The sequence below is a fragment of the Rhipicephalus microplus genome, chromosome 3 (genome assembly GCF_043290135.1).
Source record: "Rhipicephalus microplus isolate Deutch F79 chromosome 3, USDA_Rmic, whole genome shotgun sequence".
NCBI classification, from domain to species: domain Eukaryota; kingdom Metazoa; phylum Arthropoda; class Arachnida; order Ixodida; family Ixodidae; genus Rhipicephalus; species Rhipicephalus microplus.
Window position 1 is genome coordinate 30,202,841 of NC_134702.1, and position 26,430 is coordinate 30,229,270.

The window sequence follows — 26,430 nt, forward strand, 5'->3', positions numbered from 1 at the left end:
ACGGCCATCTTGGAGAACTTCTTGCGTTTCGCTCGCTTCCCTTTCTCCCTCATCGTTGTTCTCTGCTTTAGTATCGTCGCTTTGTCTCTCCAGCACTGAAATTCAGCTCCATTTTCCTTGGCTTCCCACGCCCCACATCTTTCCCTTGCCGCTCCTCGTTTCTTTTTTTTTCTTTTTATTTATCCGTCTACTTATTTCTTCGGCGGATGCCAAATTCATTCCCTTTTGTTTCTCGCTCCCTTGAGCGCGCGCCCGACCGTCTAGAGCCGGCCGGGGGCGCGATATGTGCCGCTTTCTACGCGTCCTCCTCTTTGTGTCGTCCTTTGTCGTTGCTTTCGTCTTCGTGCTTAGCGTCTGTTTCCCACCTAAAGCGATTCCCTTCACTGCCCCTCAAGATGGAGACCGCTCGACCCGTCCTCTCTGTCTCTGTCGTTTCTCTGGTTTCACCCTTAGCTTCACCCTCATCGTCTACATTTCATATCGTTTTTGTCCCCTGACCGGATACTAGGCTCGCGTGATTTTCTAAATGTATGGCTGCCTTTAGCTGAAGCGGTTTGTGCTGCAGTGGTGTGTGTGTGTGTGTGTGTGTGTGTGTGTGTGTGTGTGTGTGTGTGTGTGTGTGTGTGTGTGTGTGTGTGTGTGTGTGTGTGTGTGTGTGTGCGCGCGTGTGTGTGTGTGTGTGTGTGTGTGTGTGTGCGTGCGTGCGTGCGTGCGTGCTTCTAATGGTTTTCCGTTCACGTTATGGTATACAGTGTGGAATGTCGTTCTCCGTGGTCTTACAGTCAATGAAGAAAATGAATAGGCAAGGTGAAGCAACTCTGAGAGCGGTAAACAGAATGAGAGTTTACGCCTCCCGTGTGCTTTATCGTTCGATGCAGAACAACTCCGTTTTCACTATTCCGCGCAAGGCTTGTGATATCCCGTGGTATCCAGGAAGCTTGTCCGGAATTTACTGGTTACTTTCATTCATATCTCGAGGCAACGGGCGTTGTTTCAAGTGTAGCTTGTTATTTGCTTTTTCATTAGGTCTTAGGGACGTGACTGGTTAGTTGGCTGCAAATAGCGCGGACTGCTTATCTCTTCTGACAAGGGAAGGCTTGAGATTATCTATACCTTTTCGGAATACGAAATTTCGTGTATCGCGTTCTAATTCATCATTACGCCGATAGAACTTATGCAGATATGATTTCTTTAATATTTGTGGCGCTTCTTAAGCAATCGCTGCCCCGTTTACCAGTTATGACCTACGAAGATAGACACGGTGTGCATTGGAGTGGTCTATAAATATCGCACGCAAGAGCCGGCCATTCGATTTCTCATCGTGTAGCCCTACCTGTTTACTTCACTTTCAGTCCAGCAAACAGACGGTTTTGTTTGAGATCGAACGATCGTACTACGCATTCCCCCTGAAACAGTTTTGCAATCGAGCGGTTCTCTTTTCGCGCGTGACAGTTTTGTTCGACTGGCGCTGCTTCCTGCTCCGTCTTTCTCGAGCAGATATCTGCCGAAGGAACACCAGAAGTGCAACTTGGGCTTGTTGGTACCTTACAAAAGGGAAACAGTGTGCTCTTTGGACAGTGTAAGCAAAAAGACACGAGTGCTTGTGTCGTCTTGTACTTAGTCCGCCTCCATCTAAGTGCGTAATATTCCAGTTACGAGCTGGCGAATGAGACATTCCCTTTCAATTTTTACTACGTGACTTTCGCGTTTCGGGCATATTTTTTCAATACTTTTTCTCAATGTTTTTCTTCAACTGGCTTCTACAACCAGCAAGGTACCCTATTTTAGGCTCCTTGTGAGGTTCCTTCTGCTGACATAAGCAATCCATTGCCTAGTGCCCTATACTATGTTGCCTGGGCAACAAAGTATGTATCGTATACGGCCTATAGGGTCAGGACAAGCAATGGTCAACGCCGGCGTATATAAACTTCGAAACGAGAAAGTGTGGTGAGCGAGAACTTCGAAAAGATTTATCTTGTGGGAAACGCCTGCATATAAATCAAAGGCGAAACAAGGAGGGCGTACCAGGAGCAACGCAGAGGCTTTGCATCGCCGTACGGATAGATATATGTGCATGTATACATACGGTGATATTTTTCCATAACCGCATCACTTATAGGTGGCCGGGAGTCCGGGCGAGGTGACGCCCGACGCATTAAAGCAGCATCTCCGAAGCGTCACGCCTCTCTCTATATCATTTCCTTTGGGGATCTTTTGCTTTTGTCTATATATCTGTTCTGGGCTGCCGTTATACTTGGCCCAGCGTTCGTTTTCTTGCCTTCAGCGCACGCTTCATCGTGGCTCCCAGCTCTACGCGTACCACTGATCGCTCACGTCTTGCATCGCGATTAGAGTCGGGATCGCGGAGCACCAGATATCAAGGGTGGCGCCGCTGTGTGTGGGAGCCGCGCAGGGTTTAGACTTATAATGCGCAGAAATAGGCGCTGATCTTCGTGTTATCTCTCTCTCTCTCTTTCCCCCCTTCTTTTTTCTTTTTTTTTTTTCTTCGCCCGAAATATTCATGCCGGGTTGTTCACCTCGTCGATCTTACTCGGCCTATACGTTGAGCATTGCACGACGGGATTCGTTGACTGATATACTCACCGAATGGGGCCTACTCGTTTGGTTTTGCTCTCATGTAGAGAGCGAAACAAAAGGCTATTATTTTTATTTTTGTGAATGCGCTATATCTTCATAAACAGCCTTTCTATGGCCCGTTTGTAGCACCGTCTTTAATTTTTCTATGTCCTAGACACCGTACTTGATGCCAAAGCAGGCTCAATTAACATTAGTCGGCACTTACGGTATACCAAAGAATTGACTCAATCGGGCGCAGCGGCTGCTTTCTTAGCGTGACGAGGCTTTCCTATTTAACTTCACGTCAGTAGCATATTAACACAGGGACACTGTCGATACCGCTTTTTATGTGGTGTGGGAAACAAGTGCGATACACTCTTCGCGTCCCTGTGCGTACCGTTAACCGTGCTTTCGTGTGCGTAACTTTCCTCTATTTTAGCAGTCCTCGCTGTATGGTCAAATGCTTCAGCACTCAGCACTTTGCCCCCTTAAAAGAGATTTGAATGCAATAAAGGAGTTACCAGCGTAAAGTAGAAAGCGAAAAACATGTGCACAGAGTTGCTGTCTCCTCGGACGGAATCCCAGCGAACATCTTCGCAGTTTGAGCTAGCACCCGTAATGCCTTCCGTATATCGTAGCTGAAAGTCTCGGCACGTAGAGCTCCGAGGCGCCGCGGGATCTGTGGCGGGCTTCCCTTTGAACGCGCGTGCAATGTGGCGAAGTAGGAGGTGAAGGAAGTGTCGCTACGGAAGGCGTTAGGAGAGTAGCAGTGGGGGTGGTAGCCCTATCCGCTTACGCCTCTGGGGCCGGCCGCTACGTTGCTTCCGTCCTCCGGTCGTGTGATCGCGCATTAATAGAGGTTTCGTCGTTCATAATTTACGACCGTCATTCCGGGCACTTTCTCGATACTGTCATACAATATGTATCGCGACTCAGCGACGCCCGAGTGCAGGCGGCGATATTTTGTAGTCTTGGACTTCACTGTTCACCTTTGTTGAAATCTTTTCTGCACATGTTGGAAGTTGCTTTCTCTCCCCCCCCCCCTCTCTGTACTAATGGGCGAGGTTGTGCTCTGTAGTGCTTGCAGCCTATAATTTAATGCTCCCCCTATCCCCCCAACAACAACAACAAAAAAAAAAGAATACACTTTTCTTCAGTTATGAAAGCCCACTTTCATCACTCGATTTTTGTCATCCCTTTTTTATTATTATTGCGTGCACAATCGCTTAAAGTAAGGGGGGGGGGATGTGTTCGAATGCCTTCCCTTTTGTATATTACCGCATGGAAGCTGCTGAGAGAGAAAAAAAAGTTGAACACGCAGAAACTGTGCATCCCCCTGTTTGGAGACGCACATCACGTCGTAGCGTCTGCTATACGGAAGCACCGGTGGCGTCGTTCTCTTGCTGCGCTGCGACGTTAAGCGATCTCGGCGTTAACGGCCGTTTGGCGCGTACCCGGAAGCGTTGAAGTATGTGAAAAAAAAAAGAATTATGATAGCGGAACTTTGTCATCCATCAGCCTTGTCATTTTTTTGCTATTGTGTACAGAGTTGCGGCACCAGACGCGGACGTTTTGCTCGTTTGGAGTGCTGGAGCATACTGCAAAACGCTTGTCACCGCAGTTCCTCTGGTCTAAAGAGATAACACACTTGCGGACGCTTGCAGATGAAAGTATTATACTGTGTAAATATGGTAAGATATCATTTGGAACACGCTAATCTTGTGTCCACACATTTTAGAAAGAATAACGAACAGTATTCTGAGTTATCCCTTTCACATACATACATACATACATACATGCATACATACATACATACATACATACATACATACATACATACATACATACATACATACATACATACATACATACATACATACATACATACATACATACATTCATACGTACATACATACATACATACATACATACATACATACATACATACATACATACATAATGTAGCAGGGCTGTTATATTGCCGTCATATACAAACGCTCATTGCATGAAATTAACTGATAACATTGGAAATGGTAAGAAGAAAGCTGGCTTACTGAAAGGTGTCAGGTCTTCCAGGATATCGTTAACCAAAACGACTACTATCACATAGATGAAGCCCAACCATTACGTTAACACCGTTGGCGCTGTATTTACAAGTGTGCAATATGGCGTCTTATTTTATGCGCGATCTCGTGCACCATATAGGAAAAAAAAGTGTGTACGCTTTTTTTTTTCTTTTCGGCATGCCGAATAAAACACTCACGACGTAGTATAAATGAAAATTCGTCAAGTTTAAGGGTGGGCAAGACGATTTCGTTTCTCGTGGGCGTCCAAATCGGCTCGATTTTCCGCACTATACTTAGGTTATAGGCCAAAAGTTTTCCGCGAAGCTCGGAAAGCTGCACGGGGGAAGCAGAAAGCTCGACATTATATGCGTTTCCATGGGAACCGGGCGGCCCGGCGTAGCGATTATACGACTGTGCTGTTCTAAAGCACTCGTAATCGCAACGAGCGCCACGGGCGGAACGAAAGGGCGCTTACACAACGCCGCGCTATAAGATGGGGCGAGCGCGGGCCAATTAAACGCAGCCGTGATCGCGAGGATACGAGACACGACGGCCAGCTCCAGCTATAGCTATGCAGAACGGGTGGGCATTACGTTTCCGGCTCGCCCCTCGCTCGGTCGGGAGTGAAGGTTCATTCATTTGGCGCGGGTTTCAACCGAGCCGCGGGTTTCAACCGAGCCGCGGCTTCGCTGGCCCAAGCCGTGGACCCCGCCAACGTTTATAGATACTTTTCTATAAACGTTGGACCCCGCAGACGGCGAGCGAGACATGCTGCCGCCGGGTCTCACTGTGTGCTCCCGAAATATTATTCCTAGCTGTGTTTTCCCCGTCTCAAATTCTGCTTGATCCCCCCCCCCCCCCCCGCCACCGCGCTCATTCTGCTCAGTCCGTCTACTTGATGTCGATTTATATTTCTTCTGTTTCCGAGGCGTGATTACGATTAACTCCGGTGGTCGCATTGAGAAACGTGCGACGTACTGAGTACAGTGAAAGCGCGCCGAAAGGATATCGCGTATATAGGAATGGGGTTTTTTTCTTAGGGGGGGGGGGGGGGCGATGGCAGCGAACAAGAAACGCACTCTCTCTTCCTGAAACGAGGAAAATATGCAAATGACCAGGCTCGCTCGCGCCTTTCCCCCCCTCTACACTCTCTCTTTCACTTCACCTCCTTTTTTTTTCCCCTTTTTGCTGCACGCGCGAACTGCTTACCACCCGATCACACCTATATGAAGTTTCTTGATAAACTGGACCGGCGCGCAGTGGTGACAGCGCCCGCTGTGAGAGCGTGTCGTGTTGCCCCCCACCCTCTTTTTTCTACCCACCCGCGAGCCACCCACAGAGCTGGCGTTTGAGCGTCGTACGCGGTGTCTCGCCAAGCCGGGCAGGGCACATGTACACCTCATAACTCGGCTTACACCGTGCGCTCCCCTCGTCTATATATTATATATTTTCAAATTGGCTCTTCGGTTTCTACCCGGATATATGGCGCCGTGAGCCGGGTGTGTCCGGGTTTTTCCTCCGTGATGACCTCCCTCCGTTTCTAATTTAAGTAGGATCGCTTTCTTTTCTCGCTTTCATACAGGAGCTTCGGAAGATTAGCTTCGGTGCCGTGTTTGGTGACGAAGAACTCTCGTTTTTCGCCGCTCGTGACTTTTTTTTCTTTTCTCGGCTTGTACGCGAGAAGAACGGCGACATTATGGATAGTTATAGCGCGAGAACAGGACGACGACACGGAGACAAGAAGGACACGAAAGGCGCCAAATATAGCCCAAGCTGCCACACTTTTGAGATTATGCAACTCTCGCGGGTCGCCTTTGTTTGCCGTCCGTTGCTTGTGCCAACGATTGGGCGAGCGATCGGGGCCGATGGGTAGTCTGTATTGTGTACTCTCACTGACGTTTACGAGAACTCATTGACCTGGAGGTCATACGGAAATAGATTTCCAGCCCCCCCCCCCCTCATGGCGAACGTCGCGTTGGAAACGGCGATTGTTCCGTGAAAATTGATCGAGTGGCTACTTTGATTTTGTATGGGTGTTGTGAGCGTATTACACGCGTTTGATGTAGTACAGTTGTGACTAACGTTAACTGTGTCATCCGCAGTGCTTATAGATGGTACCTTCTTTTTTTTTTGTGCTTAAAAGGACCCTATAAATCACGCCTAGTTCAGAGGCGAGGCGCCAGTATCTTTTTGGTATACGTTTCCCACGAGGAATATCTTCACCTCGCCGCTCATTTTTTTCAGAAAACACGTGAAATGTCAGCACTGATTGTTAGACCAGTCAGGATTTGGCGATTTCCGTCTACACGCTGCCACTTACGCTTGTGCAGTTGCAAACGCAGAAAACGATTTGAAAGCATCTTGTCGCGTATACGATAGTCATGCGAGACTAGAAAGACCGGTCATGCGACTGCACGGCAAAGCGGGGTCAACGACCAATCGTAACAGATATATCTCGTGTATCGACCAGTCGAGTGCTTATTTCATTCTGCCTCCGCGTGAACAAACAGCTGACGTCGCGAACTGTGCCGCAAGGACTGGAAACGCCGGGTAGAGAATTACGCGATTTTCCTTTGTATTTTCAAATGTGGTTTAGGGGCTTTTCAAGCTGTTTGATGTAAATGTTTCTGCGTCGCTTTGAACGCCATGAACGTCATGCTTTTATTGAAGCCTACACACACTGGAAATACGTCGGTTTGAACCGAAAGATTGTTCTTTTGTTGTTGTTGTTTGTCGATTCCCCCCCCCCTTTTTCTTTGCATACGCTTGGGCGTCGCTGCTATCGCAGTGATGACTTCGACCTGTTGCTGGCGGTATTGAAATTTTTGTTGTTATCATGGCTCGTGGCGTGTTTGTGCGAATACGTTTTACATAGTTTCACGCGTGAATATTGTCGTAACACGGCCGTTTCTTTTCTTTTTTTCTCGCAGTTGTCCTCCTCGACACAACGACAGAGAGTATCCTGAACTGGACGCGGTATCCTTACGGACCTCAAGCGAGAACACCTGGGGTGAGTACACGCTGGCTCGGTTTACACTTGTGTTTGTTGCGTTATGAAGAACGCGGCCACATTCAGCATGCAGCACTGGAAGAAGCTCGATCCGGGTGAGGAGACGAATCGGCGAACAACTCGGTACCGCACAAACACTCTTGAATAGACGGTTGTGGACAGAAACCACGAGCATACCCATGTCGTGTAAACCGTGGTCTTATTCTACGACCGATGAAATAGCGTTGCATTTTTTTTTTCTTCTCGTAATTATTGCGCACCGTGAAGGAGTTACTTGATGGTAATGAAGCACATTACCATCAAGTAATGTGCTTCATTACCATCAGTAGATTTTGGCGAGGAACAATAATCGAGTAAGGCGTGTGAGACCTGCGCTGCATAATCGTGCGCTGACGCGCACCTTCGTACCTATAGGTATAATAAGCAGTGTCTTAATACAGGCGCACAGCCAGGAACAGTTCTTTTAATCGTGAGAAATGGAACGGTCGCCGAGCTCTGTTCGTAAGGTCTGGTTCGCGTCGCGGCTTTGTGTACATTGCCGCTTAGCATTGTAGCGCTGTCCTTCCTGCGTTCATAAATGCTCGTGTCTAAAACAAAGCGTTCTGGCTTCGCTGCTCATCGCCATTTAAAGAGCCGAGCTTGAACCGTCATCCGTCTTTCTCAAGATAACGACTGCAGAGCAAGCGGAAAAGCGTCGGCTGTCTACTACGGGTGGACCTGGATGTGGGAACCGAATCGCATTTAGGGGGACCCTCTGGGAAACCATGCAGGAATGACGGCGAACCAACCAGCGGGCACGGCGCGCGACGGAATGCGAAGACGCCGAGACAACGAGCTGAAAGGAAGGATTAGCGGCGGCACTTTTATTTTAATTTTTTTCGCGCGGACGCACTGCTTCTTTTGTCATGCACGCGCGTAGAACGTATACATTCACTAGCGCCACAGCGGCACTCGTTAGTTTCATTTACCCAGGCTAAACTCTATACACGGAGGAGCTTTTGTGTTTCGCCGAGAGTTCACGGAAGCTCGCGGGCTTCGTTCGAGTCGACCGAGCTGCGACCAAGTCGTCGCAGCGGGTGTGCGGAGCTCGGTTGAACAAGGCCTGCGTGTCGACTCTGGAAAGCCAACACCGCGGCCAACGTAACAGTGTTCAGCTGCGGACAGCCAAATTGCGTGGCTAAATAAGTGACACGGCCGCGCTTGGGCTTCATTCCCCCCTTCCCCGCTTTCCTTTCACTCTCTCCCTGCCTTTTCCACGCTGTACGTCGTGTACCTCCCTCTCCCCGTCTCTTCTTTCTCCCTCCAATCAAGGCGGCAAGCCGAGCGAACCGAAGCGGACATCTGGTGCCGTCGGCGCTCCTCTGTGATGCAAATTTTAATTCGTCCAAATTAGGGGTGTTTTGCCGCCGTCGTTAGCCGAGCGTGCGTCGTTGCCTTTATCATTTCTTTTTTTTTTATTTTAGCTTTCGTGCCTCTTCCCCTCCTCCTCCTCCTCTTTGTTTTTCGCGTTGTAGTCAGCCTTGTACGGGGTCTGTTGTCTGTTTGGTTATCAAGCTTCCACCGCGCAGCCGGGCATTCGTGCTCCTGCTGCTGCTGCCCGTGAACTCATCCCGCACTTTTCCCCTATGTTGTTTGCTGATGTAAGTAACGATTACCATCTCGTCCGTCCTTCTCTGCGCCCTTCGTATTTTTATTTTTTTAGTATATGCCATTTTTCGAGCTACGTTAGCTACGTTAAAGCAGACACGACTATCTTGTCTCTCTCTCTCTATCTCTCTCTCTCTCTCTCTCTTTCTCTCTCTCTTTTTTTTTTCTGCAGCCAAGCGAGCTCTAGAAATGCACGTTTTATAGTTTTTGGCGCACATCGTTGACGTTTCGCTTAATGATGTGTTTTGTTACCTGAAAGATGTAGAACTCTGTTGGGAAAGCCAGCACAAATAGAACTTTACGCGCACTGAAGCTACTGACCTAAAAAAAAAGAAAAGACAACGAGCATGATGGCAGCGATTTCGTGCCGTGGTAAAGTAAGAACAAAAAAGAGAAAAGTTGGTGGTCCGAGCGTTGCTAGTTATGGCGATGCGCATTTGAGAAGCGGTATAGGCAGGTTTATAAAGGCGGAAGTAATTAGGATAGTAAAATACTGGTTGAAATCAACCGTCTTGTCTTTTGAACGGCAGACAAGAAAAATAATAAAAAAAGAAACACCGCACCGGAAAACGCCGAATCAAACAAGCCTCCCCCGCGAGATAGCGTCAATTCACGGCGCAATCGCGCGAAGTCCAAATTAACGCGCGCACACACGAGACTCGCGAACAAGTTTGATCGCGCGCGCGCGTGTTAACGCGCCACTCATTTTTTAGTTGGTTCTCTTTTGCCGCCTTCGCGACAGAGCATTCAAGTGCGCGCTCCGTGGCGGCGACGTCTTGCTCGACTTTGTTTTTTTATTTTTTTATTTGCTTCGGCGTCCCTATTTACCAGACGCCGTTCCAGCGGAGCCGTGTTTTCGCAACCGTACCTCGTTGCGGCATTCGCACGTTTACCCAAGAGCGGTGGACGCGCAAGCGCGCGCTAAAAGAGTCGCGGCCGCTCTTCTTCAGAGTGAGACCGGCGGAACAAGCACGCGGGCTCCCTGTTTGCTTTGTTCTTTCTTCTCCGAATTCCCTCTCGGTCCGCGGCGTCTTGTGTGCACGCAAGGCGAGGAACGCAAGAGGCGCAAGGTGCGCGCACTTGACGAGTTGCGGCAACCGTCGAAAGCAGTGTGCTCTTCTCTGTCGCTATAGTTCGCCTCGTTTTTCTTTTTTTTTTTACTTCGGGTCTCGCGGCTTTGTTATTGTAAACTCGACATTGTCTAGACAAACGTGTACAGTGTTGCGCTCTTTCTTTTGTTAATTCAAATGCCGCGAACAGGCCGGCATTGTTAAGGTCCGCTAAAGGCTTGGGAACTCAGTTGCAGCCTCCTCGCCCAGATGCCTATCAGATCCACTGATGCCTCATTTCTGAAAAAAACCTTACTGACCCGATCTCGATCCTTATGCGTACATCTGTTCGCTGAAGGATTGAGGTTGGGTGCTACTGCCGACGCCGCTTTCACCGTGTGTACTCTTCTCGTTCGGCCAAGGAGTGGCAACATTGCCTAAAGGAAACTCGTCTAAGCTCAAGGCATGTTTGCATTGTGTCCTATAAGTGCTTGGCATTTTTCTACCGAGAGCGTACTTATTTTGGTAACGCGCCAAAAACTGTCAAGCCAATTGCGGTAGTCTGCATCGCCTGGTGTCTCCGCTCTATCCCGCGCGCTTTGTGTAACACGAAATGTCAGGTCTTCGACGGCAGTGTTTTGCCGAATAAAAAAAAGATTTTTCAAGATGTGAGATAGTATTTTAACATGTTATCGTCATTGCAGCCGGCTTTTAGAGGCCGTAGTGATTTCGCAGCATACTGCATTAGATGCTGCCTTCGTGAAACGCATTTTGACATAATTCAGACTACAACTCGCTAGACTAGGTGGGTTCTCGCTGCAGTCGTATCGAGCCGTAATAAGACTGTTCTGCGCACCGGAAAACGAGTTACTATATGCGGTCGTACCCCGCATCGCTACCCCTGACACCTCGCGGTACCGGCGTCGTAGTCCTCCTTGCCCGATGACTCAATGTAGGGGACCCTTAACGGCGAGCGCCCACCGTCCGCACGTGCCACTGTGGTCTGAGTATGATATTGAACGGAGATGAATGGCAACGTGACGTTGGAGGGGGGTGCCCTGACGAGATGGCTTTCCTGCGGCTACCACGAGCAGCGTGGCGCAGCAGCAAAGGCGTCATGCCGGAACGGCCGTTTTGAATTTTCCCGAACCCAGGGTGTGCGCTCGGTCGTGCGTGCGTGCGATAGCGACAAATCACGTAATTCGAGCTTATCGGCGGCCATTAACAGGCCCGTGACGGCCATAAAAATGCCCGTTTTATTGCGCGGGCGGGCGGTCAGGCAAGCGTGAGGGAAGTGCCTGGTATCCGTGCATGGCGTTCGTCGTAGCTCGGGGTGCGACGAAAGGAGGGGAACAGAGGACGGGAAATTCGCCAGATCGAGGATGCACACGCGAGTTGTCCACGGGTTTTAGTCGCCCAGGGGATCCGGCGTTTGATCCCGATTTCCTCGGGAAGCTAGCTGGATTCCGGCGTGGCTCGATGGGCTTCTGCTTTTTGCGTGCGATTTATATCTATACGGTGTATACGGTGGCGCATCGGGGAAAGGAGAGGGGTGCCTCGCGATGGTCGTTATACAGGGTGGCCCGTCTCGGGGCTGGCGGAGATTAGCATATATCGTGGCTTCCGGTCATGCCTAGGTATTCCATCTTCTCCCCATCTCTGGCTCCGCAGTGGTTCTCGTTCGCTGAGCCGGTGATTCCCTTCCTACATCGGATTTTTTTTTCTTTTCTTGTGTCATGTGGAGAAGCCACCCTGGAATCGGGCTGCAGTTTTCTGCGCCGCATGTAAACTAGTTTCGTCTACATCTAAGCTAATTCTTTTTCCCGAGCCTGAAGATTGTACTTTGTCGTGGCTGTGAAATCTCGTGCACGTCGTACCTATCTATTTAAATAGCGCGGGCTGTGCAGTGACTAATCGGGCTTCAGTCTGTCATGGACATACAAAAAAGTTCTGCAAGTTCGCTATTTCGGATTTTTTTTTTTCAATACTGCTGCTTTCGAACACCGTTTTGTGTATCTCAATTTTTTTCACTTTATGAAGTTTGCTGCGTCTGGAAATGTGCTCCACTGTGTGTCTTTATGAAGTTTAGAAAATTGGCGTTCTCTCATAATATGAAACAGACATCCTCAGATTCTGAGGGAATTCCCGTGATCTAGCATCCCCAAGTTTATCGCGTTGTGTACCCGAAACATTCCTGAACGCGATTCTTTCTAGTGTACCTGTTACAAACCAGTTTATTTCGATTCTTTGAATTTCTGAGCAGGAGAACTATGCCTTTCGCATAAAACGTACCGAAAGATACGTCTATACCGTTTGCTTAAACGCGCCTTTTTCGGATGCTGTGGCAGCGTAGCATTAGGACTTAATGAAGCTATACGGTAAGACGCCAATACCTCCTTCCGGACTTATTTCGCGCTACTTCAAGCCGCGCGTGTGCGGAGAGCAAAACAAACGGGGTCGATTTGCTCTGGAAAGAAAACAAAACGCACAAATGGATGAATGAAAAAAAAAAGGACATTCGTACATACATATATATATAGGATACGCGACAGTGAAATGGCGCCCAGCGTATATATACCCGTCTCTGGGCCTGGAAACGCCCTTTTGGCGTCATTACTCCGCGCGTCGGCCATCGTTCTCTGCTTCCTGCGCGGCAGTGGGCTCAGGTAGACGTAAGAGATACTATAGGAGGGCGGGTCGCTGCCATCTCGACCTGGTGTCTCGTTTCGACGCGGTCATCATCGTTTCTCCGATTGCGGTCTCGCAAACCGTTTCGAGACGCCTCTTTCCCCATCACCGCTTCGTTTTGAGGCTTTCTGTTTCTCTCTCGGTGGTTGTATTCGTCTCGCGAGTCCGCGCCGCTTTTCTTGGTGTTGTCTTGCCCTCGCTTCGCCTTATTTCTGGCTTAGATTTAGCTTGCTGTGTGCAAGAATGGGTCTCCTCTGTAAGGGGTAGCCTATAGCTTTCGCGTCGAGCACCAATTTTTCTGCGCGTGTGCCTTACTAGGTTCTCTTGTGTTTTCTTGATTTTTTTTCGAGTGCGTGAAAGTTGATTTTTGTGTGTGTGTGTGGCTGCTTTTCTTTGGCAGGAGTTGGTGTTTTTTGCTGCGTCAACTCCGCTTCAAGCCGTCCTAAGCTTTTATTTCGCGCTCGTTTGTCCTTGTACCGACCTTTGTACGCAGAAACCGCTTCCTTCCGCTACTTTTTTTTTCCTGTCCTTCTATCATTCATTTCTTCGATCATTTCCTTTTTTCCCTCTCAGTTCCGCCGTATGTACTTTTTATCTCGCTTTATTACGGTCGCTTTGTGTGTTCGCGTGCCGCCGTCGCTTCCTTTTTGTTCCTCTTTCTAGTTATTTTGTTCACACTCTTTATTTGACTCTGAAAATCCGGTTTAAGCCCCGAATCACTGCTGCAGTTAATTACGGTTTTGTTAGCGTTTCCCGCGAGCGACCTCTCCTCCCCCCCCCCCCCCCCCCCCCCCGAAATAGTATAGGGCGAACGGACCGCACACAATGGGAGTTATAGCTACTGCTTACGTATGATTAACAGTGGTTAAGCCGAGCGCTGGCACGTAACAGGTCTAGCGTTTACATAACACGTTTGCTTTCCCTAATGTTCTTTCGTTTCGCTCCGTCCTGCCATTAACCAGTGTATGCACTGCACCTGTGGGGTCCGTTCCCGGCCTCGCCCCTTTTTCACGTGCAGCGAAACGTGCCTTCAGTAATGGGACGACATGCGTGACGTGCCCACGTGCGAATGTTATGCCGCAAGAAAAACGAATCAGTGGGCCTTATACAGCTAATTTAGAGTTTAACGCACCTGTCTCTGCCGTATGCTAGCACAAGAAAGAAGAAAAAACTAAATCTGTGCGATGGTCTTGTTAGCCGCTTGTTTAGTCGCGCCCAATCACGAGGGAAATGCTCCTTATGCATGTCTTGCTTCTTTGCACGGATGTTCTTTCTTCCGCCCGCTTTCGTGTTCCGCAGGTTCTCTTCATCTCGATTCTCTTCTTCTTCTTTATGATTTGCCTCCGAGTGGGCGCGTCCTCTCTTCCTCTTTCTTGTCTCCTCGACCGGTGGTCTGAGCTGTTACGTCTTGGCGTCGTCTCTCTTCGTTCTGTAGCGCCAAAAGGCCTCATTTTGCCACCTTTTGCCATTCGTGGCGTTACTGCGACGTTTTCGGCCACACCGGGCAGATGGAGATATAAAGAAAGGGTGGCTTGCTGTTGTTTTCTGCTTACCCTGCGACTAAGGGGAGGAGGGGGGGGGGGGGCTTTGCCTGGGCTCCCTTGGTTCGCCCGTTGTGTGGTGCCTCTCACTTTGTGCCTCTCTGCATTTTCTTCGATCTTGTTTTCTTGCCTCCCGCCCTGGAACTCATCTGGTCGTGTCCGCCGGGCCCCGTCTTGACCGCGGAGCCTGGGAGTCGTCCTTACTGCGCCGCCAAGACTCCTTGCTCTGACCTCCGCTTCGGTGCTTTTTGTGTGCACTGAGAACTTACACTCCCATGCCTGTATCTCTCGCCCGCTGTCTTCTAGTCTCCATCTTCCTTTCTCCTATAGCCTGACATCCGTCTGCCTGCGGCACTCTGCTAAGGTTCCCCATCCCTGTAAACCCTGCTCTTCTTCTTCTCCTACTAGTGTCTTCTCTTTTCTCTAGCTTTGGGTGACCGTCGTGCTCCGTCTTTTTCTCCCCTCCTCTTGCTCCTCCTCGCAATTACGCGAGGGGTCCTACGCTCCTTCACGTTGTTTGTATTTTTTTTTTTTTGGGGGGGGGGGGGAATCTCTCACCTTGTCTTTGTCGTTTCGTGCCCTCCTTACGACAGTTTCTTCTGGCCCCCGCGCGGTCTCGCCGCGCCGTTTGACGCCCCGGATTCATCGACGCTTTCGACGTTGTTTCGTTCTTCCCCGCGCTTTTCATTCGCTTCTTTGCTCCTCCCTGGACCTCGCTTCATCGAACATTGTACACATGAGCCCGTCCACCGTGAGGTATATATTTGACTCAAAGGTGGTGCACTGTACGACTCCCCCAGAAACTCTGTCCTCGGCTTTTTTTCTTGTTTGCCGCGCTTGTTAACGTGACGACTGTTCTTTTGTTCTGCATCTTGCATCTGGCCGAGTTGTTCAGTGCCTAAGTGTGGTTAAACTTGACTGTCAAAGAAGCAGTAGTGCTTTGATGACGTGATTCCCGTAGAGCTTCCGTGAAAGATGTAGAAATAAGCAGGAAATAAATAAGAAAAAAAAAACTGAAGTTGGGTGATAAGACGAGAGGAAGGAGTGGTCTGTATTGCTCCGTGTGTTTTGTAATGGCGTAAGAATATTTACGTAAAAGTATGCCACAAATATAATGAAGAACCGAGCTTCCATAGGTATAAATAGTGTTTGGTACAGAATATATGCTCGAAATATTACGCTTAGCAATGCTTCCTTTTTCATTTGAGGTGAAGTTTTTAATTGTGCAGTTCCAGAATATCTGGAGACATTGCAAAGTCGTCCTTCCGCATGACGATAGCAGTTCCGTGGCGACGATGGCAGCCGTTACCACCGCAGTCGCATTGAAGTTTCATTTTACGAATGACACGTTTTCTCCGGTATTGCCTCAGGCAGTCGCAATCGCGGTTACGCGATTCTTATTTCCGTAATCAAACGCATGTTTTGCAGCAGCCACCGCCTTGTTTGTTTCTTATCAGTTAAAGGTCTCAATCTGAATTTCGACCAGGCTGCATTGATTCTCCCTCCTTCCTTTCCCTCTCTGCGTAATCTGCGGCTGCCATCTGCGCCAGCCATTGAAACGAATCGACGTTTGCGAACTCCGCGTGCTAACGCGAGGTAACCGAACGCAGTAAAGGAAAACAGCGAAAATAAAGACACAAGAAAGCGAAGATACGAAGAAAAAGACGCGCACTATTTTCTCGCGATAAGCGCTGCGTGCGTAAACGTTATTCCTCGAAGGGCAAGGCGAGGGGAAAAGTGCGTAACTGGCGACGAAGGGGACCCGAGCGAAGTTGGGAGGGTGCGCGTTTTCCAAACGATCTCGCCGTCCGATAGCTTTATACGACCGAGTCGAGACCCCCGGCGCTCGCCCTGCGACGACGATTGCGAGTCGGCGTGTGAGAGTGTGTAGGAGCCTAAGCTATAGCTAGACGGCCTCTCTTTCCTCCTCTTCTCGTATTTCCTTCCATCCCGACCGCGAGACGACGGTGGTGCTAGCAACGCTCGGCGAAGCCCAAGCAAGAGCTGCCTGCCGTCGGCCTCCCTTCTTCTGTGCCGCGGAAGCCGTTTCCGCCACGCGACCGGCCATTTCCGCTTCCGCTTGACCCGCCTCGCCGCCCCGTCTGCCTTTTGTCCCCCCCTTCCCGTCGGCTTCCCGACGAACTACTTCCAGTTGGCGCGGCGCCCCGCCGGCTGCCGTTTCCTCGGCAGTGCACGCCCCCCCCCCCCCCCTTATTCTACCCCCGCCCCGACTGCGCTCGCATTCGGACCTCTTTCATCATCATGCCTGGGATTCCTTCCCACCGCTTGCCGCCGCCGTCGATCGAATGTGGTGCGCTGGTCCCTCGGGTGGCCAGCGTTGGACCCCTCACGCACGAAGCGCTTCGCCCTCGGATCTCCTGGTTCTAGGCCCCCTCTGTTCCTCGACCCACTGTAGCGGCGCTGCTGACGTCAATGCGGCCGAATCGTATTGGGTCCCGGCCACGCACTGCACGGTATACCGTTGTACGGTGAAAACATATCCCTCCTGACATTCTTCCTTCTCGGTGCCTTCCTCTCCTGCGAGTGTATGTGAAAGAGGGAAACAGGGAAGGAAGGAGCGTGTGTACGAAACCGTCGCTTGGCGTTTATGAGTAGACGCCCTCGTAAAGCTTCGCAGTTCGCAATCAAACTCGTAGGGTTTCTGGTAAACAGTCGAACTTCGGACCCGTCCGTGGTCTCCGTTCCTAACTCAGGAATATTATTTACATACGACTGTAGATTGCGACGGTGGGGCTTCTTATCTCTACTACAACTGTGGGGCGCGAGTAGGAGGGAGGCCCACCTGTATGACCTAAATTTTGTGAAGTCATGTCCGTTCGTATCGACGTGAAATCGGGAAGTGACAAAGCTACGGAAATAGATATAGATGAGCAACTTCGCTGACAAAGCCCCATAAGAACAACGAAGCTTTTATGCGGGCTACCTGGTTCGTAGTGAATTTTGATGGTTGGCGTTGCTAGTAGCTTGTATCTTGTCTTTTTTCTTCTTTTGGGGTTACGTTGTAAGTTATTAGCCCCAAAAGCTTCAACGTAAAGAAGTACGAAAAATCTTCATTAGTTAAGCTACAGGTGAGCATTTGGCTCTTTGGCATTTGGCGAAGTATCTGAGGAATAACCAACAAAACGGCAATGCCGTCCAGTACAATCTGCATTTTCTAATATGAATGTAGCTCGGCCTCTGTATTTAAATATCTCCGGTCGGCAGCCCGACCCTGATATGAATTATAACTCCCGATAACAATTCGATTCAGCTCGTAACCCATCGTTAGCGGGCGCTTCGATTTTCCTTTCCTTATAAGATTGCCGTAGGCTCCCGGAAAATGCGCTCCAGTATCGAATTCACATCCCATGTACTGCTCATGAGCACTCCCGGAAACTTCTCCTCTTTGGACTGCATGTTCGAGTTCAATCTTCACAAAGACACGCGCGCAGCAAAAAAAAAAAACAGGTTCTTGACGTTCGCTTTGCCGCCCTCTACGCTGTGACAGCCGGCAGCTCACTGCAGAATTTCCTCTGACGTCAAGCGGCAAAAGAACGTCACGCGTATACTGGCAGCTAGAGGCGTTAGGGGCAGTGCAGTATAGACAAGAGTGGCTGGCAAAATTTACTCCTAATATCTTTCTTAGCGACGGAGCAGCAGACAGGACGTCATTTCCTGCTCGAACGCGATAAGCCTTTAATTCTCTCTCTCTCCCCTTCCCATCCCTGCGCACCGCCTCTCATACGCGGTTCCCCCTCAGCGCTTTAGAAAACTGTCTCATCAGTTTTACTCGATACTCTCGCTAAAGTCGTCTTGTTCGGTTTCTTCAGTCACTTTTTTTTTGTTTAACTTATTTCCTTCTTTCTTAGGCTTGTACGCGAACGCTTTTCTCCACGTCGTTTCGCCGGGCACGTGTTATTGAATTCGCCTGGCACGGTGGCGCTGCTGTAACAACCCCCAAACTGCTTCGTCGTCTCCGCCAGAAACGCGCGCACGGGGATTGAAATTATGGTAATTCTCGCGTGGGGGGCGCGCGCGCCTCTCTCTCTATACTCAAGTGTGTCGCAACTCGTTCATTTATTTATCTCTTCGATTCGTCTGATTTCGCTTCTAGTTATTTTCTTTGTTATTTTATTCGAGTTCTGTGCATCTGAGAACGCCTGCTTTGCTGCTTCTACTGCTGCTGGGAGGAGACGGGTGCTTAATGTGTACATGTATCTTTTTTCCCCTCTTTTGTACATTTTCTTGTTTTTTGTCTCTCTCTCTCTCTCTCTCTCTCTCTCTCATTGCTTCCCTAGACGACAAGGCGATTTTGCTTCGTTTGCCGCGGCTGTCCCTGATTTCATTTGAGGCCGCTCTTGACACGTCTCTCGCCTTGCATAGTCTCTGCTTGAGACACTCTTTATGAAAGTGTCTTGCTGCCTCCGTTAAGGTGAAAAAAAAAAGCGACCTCGTAATGTAGAAAGAAAGGAAACATCAGTGCTTACTAAGCGGGAGGACAGAAAAATGAAATAGAAATAAAAGAGACATGGGTGCGAAAAGCGCTTTATTACGCTTGTATTGCCGTTCTTTGGATACGATTTTATATTTTTATGCTAATAAAGCTCGCGAATTCTGACAATGCCTGTTGCACTGACAGTGGAGGCTTCGACGTTATCTGCTATGTCCCGAAGCCTTACTTATGCAGCCAATTTTTAAACAGATGACGGCCTTCAGCCGTTATTTACTTTTTTTTCCCCTTTGGGGAGTTTCGTCTAAGCGCAGCAGATGAGTATAATCGAAAATACTGCGTTGCATGGACGCCAGAATTTCGCGGCGCAATTTTTCTCGTTATGACGAAGTTTTCGCTTTCCTTTTTTTTTCTCCGCGAACGTTCACGACGGTAAAAACAAAATATTCGGCAGTTTCATGCATTTCCGAATCCGCTTTTACGTAAGACTAGCTGCTGCGTGTTTCATTTACTGCATTTTATCTCCTGACGTCAACTCCATATCGCCTCTTCACGTCAACGCTGCGACTCTGAGGGTATTCAACTAGGGATTTCTTATCTTCTTAATAATTTTCACTCGGAACGAAGGCATCAGAACCAGTAGATAACGCTCTTCCTCTTATCATGCTTTTAGGCACGGCACTTTTTGCGCTCGCCATGTTTACGTGTCATGCTAAAATGGCGCATTAACTGTAATTCATCAAGCTGTGACACTCACTTGTATTAGGCACGGTCACTGGACACCTCACGCTTTTTACGGTGTCTTAATCGATTATATCTGTTATTTCTTCTCGACGTGTGCAGAGTATGCCCAACCAGCACAATCTTTAATAAAATTCTTGCCTATCCTCCCCCGTTTCTTATTTTATTTCAGAGATATCACTCGGCTGGCACTTCCGCCAGTCTCAAAACAGCTTTGCCGCTCGCCATGAATCGTTTACGACCGTACACATGACTAGCGGGTGATTCGGCTTAGTCAAAGTTTGTTCAAGTTTCAAGTCAGATGCATGCTCTGCAACTTTCAGCTGCTGTAATATGCGCCAACGTTCCTCGCTTTTTTTTTTTTTACCTGGCACGTAAGCGTTGTAGGCCACCTACTTCACACGTGTGCTTGCGCTTCGTTACACTTGGTTTATTTACGCGTGTATCTTGTTTTAAGACTCTATAGCGCGTCCCCGATTGCCCTTTTATGAAAATGTACTCTATTTTCCCGTCGCAGTGGGTGGAGGAGAGCTTCACCAACTTCGAGCAGGGCATCAACTGGCGTTCGTACGTGGTGTGCGACGTGGCCTACGACAGCGTCAACAACTGGCTATGGACGCCGTTCATCGAGCGGGGCCCCGCGCACCGCATCTACGTCGAGGTGAAGTTCAGCATGCGCGACTGCAACCTGTTCCCGGGCATGGCGCTCTCGTGCAAGGAGACCTTCTCGCTGCTCTACTACGAGTTCGACGCCGCCACGCGCGAGCCGCCTCCCTGGGAGCCGGAGTCGTACAAGCCCGTGGACAGGATCGCGGCCGACGAAGGCCGCTTCACGTCCAACGCTGAGGTCATCATCAACACCGAGGTTCGATCGGTGCCGGTCACCAAGAAGGGCGTCTACTTCGCCTTCCGCGATCAGGGCGCGTGCCTGTCACTCATCGCCGTCAAGGTGAGTCGACGTCGCGGCGTCGTTGGCTGGCTGGCTTGCTTGCTGGTGCGGTGTGTTAGCCATCATGCAGCCGACACTAGCCTGGGTTGATCTGCGCTGTTACAACGGCTCCTCTAGGAAGATGCCTGCAACGTGACACTCGCCTGATTGATTGATTGATATGTGGGGTTTAACGTCCCAAAACCACTGATGATTATGAGAGACGCCGTAGTGGAGGGCTCCGGAAATTTCGGCCACCTGGGGTTCTTTAACGTGCACCCAATTCTGAGTACACGGGCCTACAGCATTTCCGCCTCCATCGGAAATGTGACACTCGCCTTCCCGTGGGGGTTGAAAGGTCCCTCGTAGGTCACTGTAGTCGCCACAAGGAGCGCTCTGAGTCGGGGCGGTGCTAGCGGGAGGCATGGGGGGGGGGGGGGGGGGGGGGGGGCTGGAGTCCTCCGAAATTCCCGCCTGTTCTCTTTTGCTCCCCCCCCCCCCCCCTTTGAGACCAAGCGTTGTCAAAACGCAAAGCACACATCCTCCCAACCTCCATCCGCCCCCTGAAGGAACCCAACACCCCAACAGTCATGGGTGCCTTCCCCCCCCCCCCCCCTCAGAAAAGAAATCCGGGCTGCTGTGCGTGTTGGCAGCCGACCCAACTTTCGGTAGCATCGGAAGGTTGGTGACGCCATCACCACACCTCTGGCGCAACTTCTACGGCTGACGCTGCCTCCGGGACTGCAACATACGTTGCTTTAATCTTGGAGCCTACGAGCTCTCGAAATTGACACCCGTAACAGTAACTCCTATGCCTTTTTTTTTTTTTTAGAGTGCAGTAGGAGGGAGCACGAGAGGGTTGGAAATCAGCTTTTCGGCTTACGTCGCAGGCATCTTTATAGAGGGGGCATTGACATCGTACTCTGCATCGTATTGGCATCGTACTCTGCTACATTGTGTGGGGCAAGATGCCCAGACACGCACGCTGTCTTTGAAGTTGTGAGGTTTTTGCGCGACAAAGCTACGATAGGAATTCAAGTACATGGGCGCCTTTGCACCGTGGACGTGTATTGAGCTTCAGCATTGACTCCGAGTCGCTGTTTTAACTGTACGCTATCGTTTTTTACGAAAGGGAACACGCGAACGCGTGGCCTGTGCTCTGCGGCGGCTGCCTACAGCATCATCAACCGAAAAGTGAAGAAAGCACGTTCGCTTTTCGCGTCATCTACGGCCAAGCAAGATAACGAGTTATGGCAGGCAGACCAGCGCTGCTAGATTACGTTCCCTGATCGCTCGCGCGGTGAGTGATATTGGGCGATTACTGTAGCTTGCGCCGTGGTCGCGAACAACGTTTGATATGTTGGCAGTGGACTACGCACTGCAGGTGTGAGCAGAGAGAGTGTGCAATCAAGCAGCGCTTTTCTACCGGCCATAACTCGTTATTATTTTCGGCAACAGATGGCGCCGAAAGCGAACGTGTTTCTTTCTGCTGTCGGTTGATGGTGCTGTAGACAGCCACCGTAGAGCGCAGGCCACGCGTTCGCGTGTTCCCTTTCATAAAAAACGACACTGTACAACTGCTGCATGCACCAACTTACGCATGTTTGAACAGTTCTCTACATTCAAAGAAACATGGCAGGAAGTCGCAGTCATTATCGATTGTCTGAAAAAGCAAAAAAAAAAGCATTCGTTCGTTTATGTTTATCACCTTTTTTTTCTCGCAAGAAGTGGTTAAATCATTGGATTAATGTAGAGAACGTTGCAGGTGCGCTTTAAGTTTTAATGAGATAAAAATTGACAGAACAGCGAGAAAGAAAACTGTATCGACCCTGAGATTGAGCATGGGTCGAGGACGACGTATTACTGGTAATTGAATCTGTAAACGTAATTAGATGTTCGGAGGCAAGCAGTGGAAGCCATATTTTAATTGCAGTGCAAACGCGTCTTTATTGTTACTACTTCTTTCGGTGGTTTTATTTAGGCCGCCTTCTTTAGACTGATTTCAGGTTTTCCCCTCCCTCTAATTTAGCCACTTCGTTGCCCTAACGAAGCCGTTTAACTAAATTATGAACGCAGTTGCAGCGAAACAGTCTTTTTTTTTTTTTAAATCGAATTCACCGGGCTTCTCGGTGTTATGCTTTCAGTTTTAGTTCTTTAGTCAAGGCGTGCCTCCTTCCAATAATTATATAATTGCTATACTCTGTAATACGTCAACGATAAGACGATGCAACCTTTCCTATGTACTTGGTTTTAGCTGTATTTTTTCTTCGCTGTCGGGGCATGATGTAGGTTCATGACGTCTTTCTTATTTTCGATACTAAGTTCAGGCGGCGTAGACACAAGAAAGGTGGCATCGCATTTGCACTTTAAAGGTACACATAGGAGGTGCGCAGTCTGAATCGCGTTTGTCTAGAGCGGCCAGCCATCTATTTCAGCCTGTTTTTTGCCAGAATATGCGGAGATCGACGCCGTTGTGATACTAATCACAGCGAAACTGCATGATATGACCTGAGGCTGTCATGCAAGCATGAATAGAAGGTTGCAGCCAACGGGAGGTAACATTCAGCGAACGGCGCCAGTTTCCACAGCCGTCTGCTTCGCCGCTGTATAGTCATGTGCGATTCGGACTACCTTTTCGTCTCAGTCTAATTTGGGGACGACTTTTCCGTACTTTAATCATGCTTGCTCGTGATAAGAAGGGCCTACTATGTTGAGTAATGAGATACAGTTGCTTTTCCGTTGCAAGGAGGGAAATTTATGTACGTAACGCGTGTTCAAAGCATTTTGTTGCATTGGTATTGTTGACCTGCAACTCGCGCCTACGTGGGTGCTGTCCAGGTATACTACATAGTGTGCCCTAACGTGACTACGTCGTTGGCGCACTTCCCGGAGACGCCGACGGCCAGCGAGGTGACTGCAATCGTGACGGCCGAGGGCCAGTGCGTGGCTAACGCCCGCGTGGCCGGGTCGCCACCGCGCATGCTCTGCAAAGGCGATGGCAATTGGACGCTCCCGTCAGGCGGATGCGCCTGCATTCCTGGTTACCGGGCCGTCGGAAACTCCTGCCAGAGTAAGTGGCTGCCCTGCAAGGCGCACATGTCGGTCTTGCTTCGTGTTTTATTTGCGATATCAACTGTATCCACACTCTTGGCGTTTTTTTTTTTTTTGCCGTCGTGTGCCGTATGAAGTTCAAATCGATAACATCGCCCCGAGCGTCGTCGTTCGACCAGCAACTGCGAACTTTGATCAAAGAGGTGCGGTCACGAGCGCAGGTGATCGCGCCATCTACAGACATCAGTAGACTGGCCATGCCGGATTCTCGCCGCTTACTTCGCGTGAAGACGACAAACAGAATAAAAACCGCCTTGTTCCCTGGTGCGGTCGTATTTCCTTGCACCATCGTTTTGCAGAGTTACGCGAGATCGGATGCAAATAAGTAAGCTGTTTGCTTTAGTTTCTATAACATTCTAATACGTTGCTCTCTCATCCATTGTTTCGCCCTTGCGGCGAAACGGATTTTTTTTTCTTCTTTTGCAACAAGCGAGTGGTTAGAGAAAGAAAACGCCACTTGTGGGTAGTCTCGATAAACCGAATAGTTTTCTGGGGAGCATCGGTGATGCAACCGGCCTTCTAGTGGTAAAGCACATCATCTATAGGGTAGATATGCTGTTTCATTTGTGAACGCGCGCTTGAAATAGCTCGGTGATTAGAGCTGGACTCGTGCGTCGAAGCTTCTTGTTTTATTCTCTTCAGTAATCGCAAAGCTGCGTCACCTTTCTCTCTGATTTCATTAGAAACTTTCAATTAGATAAGACAGTTTAATGCGTGCAACATGACCGAATGAATTATATTCGATTAATCCCAAATCGCTATGTTAATTCCTGTTACGCGCCGTTGAGGCCGCTTCGCCACATTAACACAATGCATGTGGCAAAGCACGCTCTACAGGCAGTCACATGTTGCAAAATTAGGTTCGGTAGTGCACGTAAGCATTGTTTCTCTCTCGCCTAAAGCTGCATGCTTTGTGCATTACGAACGCAGTATGCAGAGCGTGCTTGCCGCTGTCAATGCATAAGCATTGCGGATGTTTCGATAAATATTCGATTCGAAGATGTAGTGACAGTTGCTACAGTTTTAGATGCAGTGCCGAAAAGACAAATTTCTATGTTGATGCAACTTCTGCCATTTGTTTCGGGGTCTCCGTAGCTTACCTTTTTGCGTATTTCCGACTTGAAAGTCTCTACCATTACACCATAGACCAACCGCACTCCGAGAGCACAAGCTCGCCTGCAAGAATGACATCGTCTGCGCTTTCTTGGGATAACACGTGAGAAAAATATGACACCTCTGATGGTCGTTTCTGCTGTTCTCATTTAATCCGGTAATGTAGTGTTCCGCCCGCCTTCAGCTCAGGTCATCGTTGCCTGGTGGGGTCGTTTTCAACCGCCGCTAGCTTTATGGCTATTGTTATTGTAAAACTTGGCCCACCACGGCGTTTCGGGACATATTCAAAACGACGCTGAGTTCCATAGTGTCTCGGAGCAGCCCCTGCCTCAAATGCGTGTCTCTGTTTATCTCTCTTTTCTGAGATTCTTTTCTTCTTAACGACCTTCGGCGTTTGCTCTGGCGTACTGGGGCAGTTTGGGGGGGAGGGGGGGAGATGAAATACGACATCGTTCTTGAGATTTCATGGCTGTAGCTGGAAAGAGCTCAACTTTGTTGCTGCCGGCCGTGTGCACAATTTCGCTATTTTGAGAAAGAAAGAGATGGCGGGGCGCGGGGAGAATAGGAGGAGACGATGTGTCGGCAGCCTTGGGATGGGGATTCTCTTTACGGCGAACACCAAGTAAGGGGCCGAATTTCTGGGTGGGCGCGTGGTAGGGAACGTGCGTGATAACAACAGGCTCCAGGTCTCTCGGCTTTTGGCTAACAACCGCGTGCCATTTCCTCGGGCCATTTGCTTTGGACCGGCGTAACGTTGCGCGGTGACGGCGTTGTGTGGACGATGATAGCATGAGAGGTTTACGTTTGCTTTTTTTTTGCCTGGTGATAAGTGATCACGTGGCTGTTTCCTTGCTCTTTCGCTACGTTCGCCGTTACCATGCGATCATAATGCTTGTACGTCCTGGTTTTCATGTAGCCTTGTCATTGTTTTCTGATGTGCATTCATACCTTATCTTTGACGTTCTTTCTTTGTAACGCAATCAAAATATTCTAATACAGTACACACTGTTGCTTTGCAAGCTTCTCCAATGATGTTCACGTATCATGAGCTATTATTACTGCCATTTTGATTCGCTTCTGACTAATCACATGTTGAACAATTTTAACTTCCTGTGCCCCTATTGGTTGTTTTGTTTTAGTTTTTCTGGATCAAAATACTCAATCGTGCGCGATTGTTTGATTGTTTATATGTCGATGATCTGCGATGCTTGTGCTGTTTGGCTGCCAGGAAACCAGACATCTCTTTTCTCTGCCATTTATGTACTGCATAATGTACACCTATACAGCGAGATGCACCATCGTGACGAAACGCACTTACACGAAAGTATTTTTAAAACGGGAATCTTTAAACCAAGCACCTCTCTTTCACACACTCGTTTATTTTTTCCCCACCTCGAGCGTAAACACGTTCAGCGCTGCAACCCTAATGGTTTTTGGCCTTGTTTGGAGGCGCCTCGATAATACCCGGAAAATTCCACGCTCAATGCGTTAATGCGCTTTCGGTAGTGT

General features: G+C 49.3%; 1 protein-coding gene across 14 annotated transcripts in view; it reads left to right on the top strand.

Moving 5' to 3' along the window:
• Eph (Eph receptor tyrosine kinase) overlaps window positions 1-26,430 on the top strand; it is a 352,202-nt gene that overhangs the window by 304,509 nt on the left and 21,263 nt on the right. For all 14 annotated transcript variants that reach the window (XM_075889164.1, XM_075889169.1, XM_075889157.1 and 11 more), the window contains 3 exons: window positions 7,574-7,653; window positions 20,287-20,718; window positions 23,536-23,767. In XM_075889164.1, coding sequence (XP_075745279.1) covers window positions 7,574-7,653; window positions 20,287-20,718; window positions 23,536-23,767 — 744 coding nt within the window. The remainder of the gene's footprint in view (window positions 1-7,573; window positions 7,654-20,286; window positions 20,719-23,535; window positions 23,768-26,430) is intronic.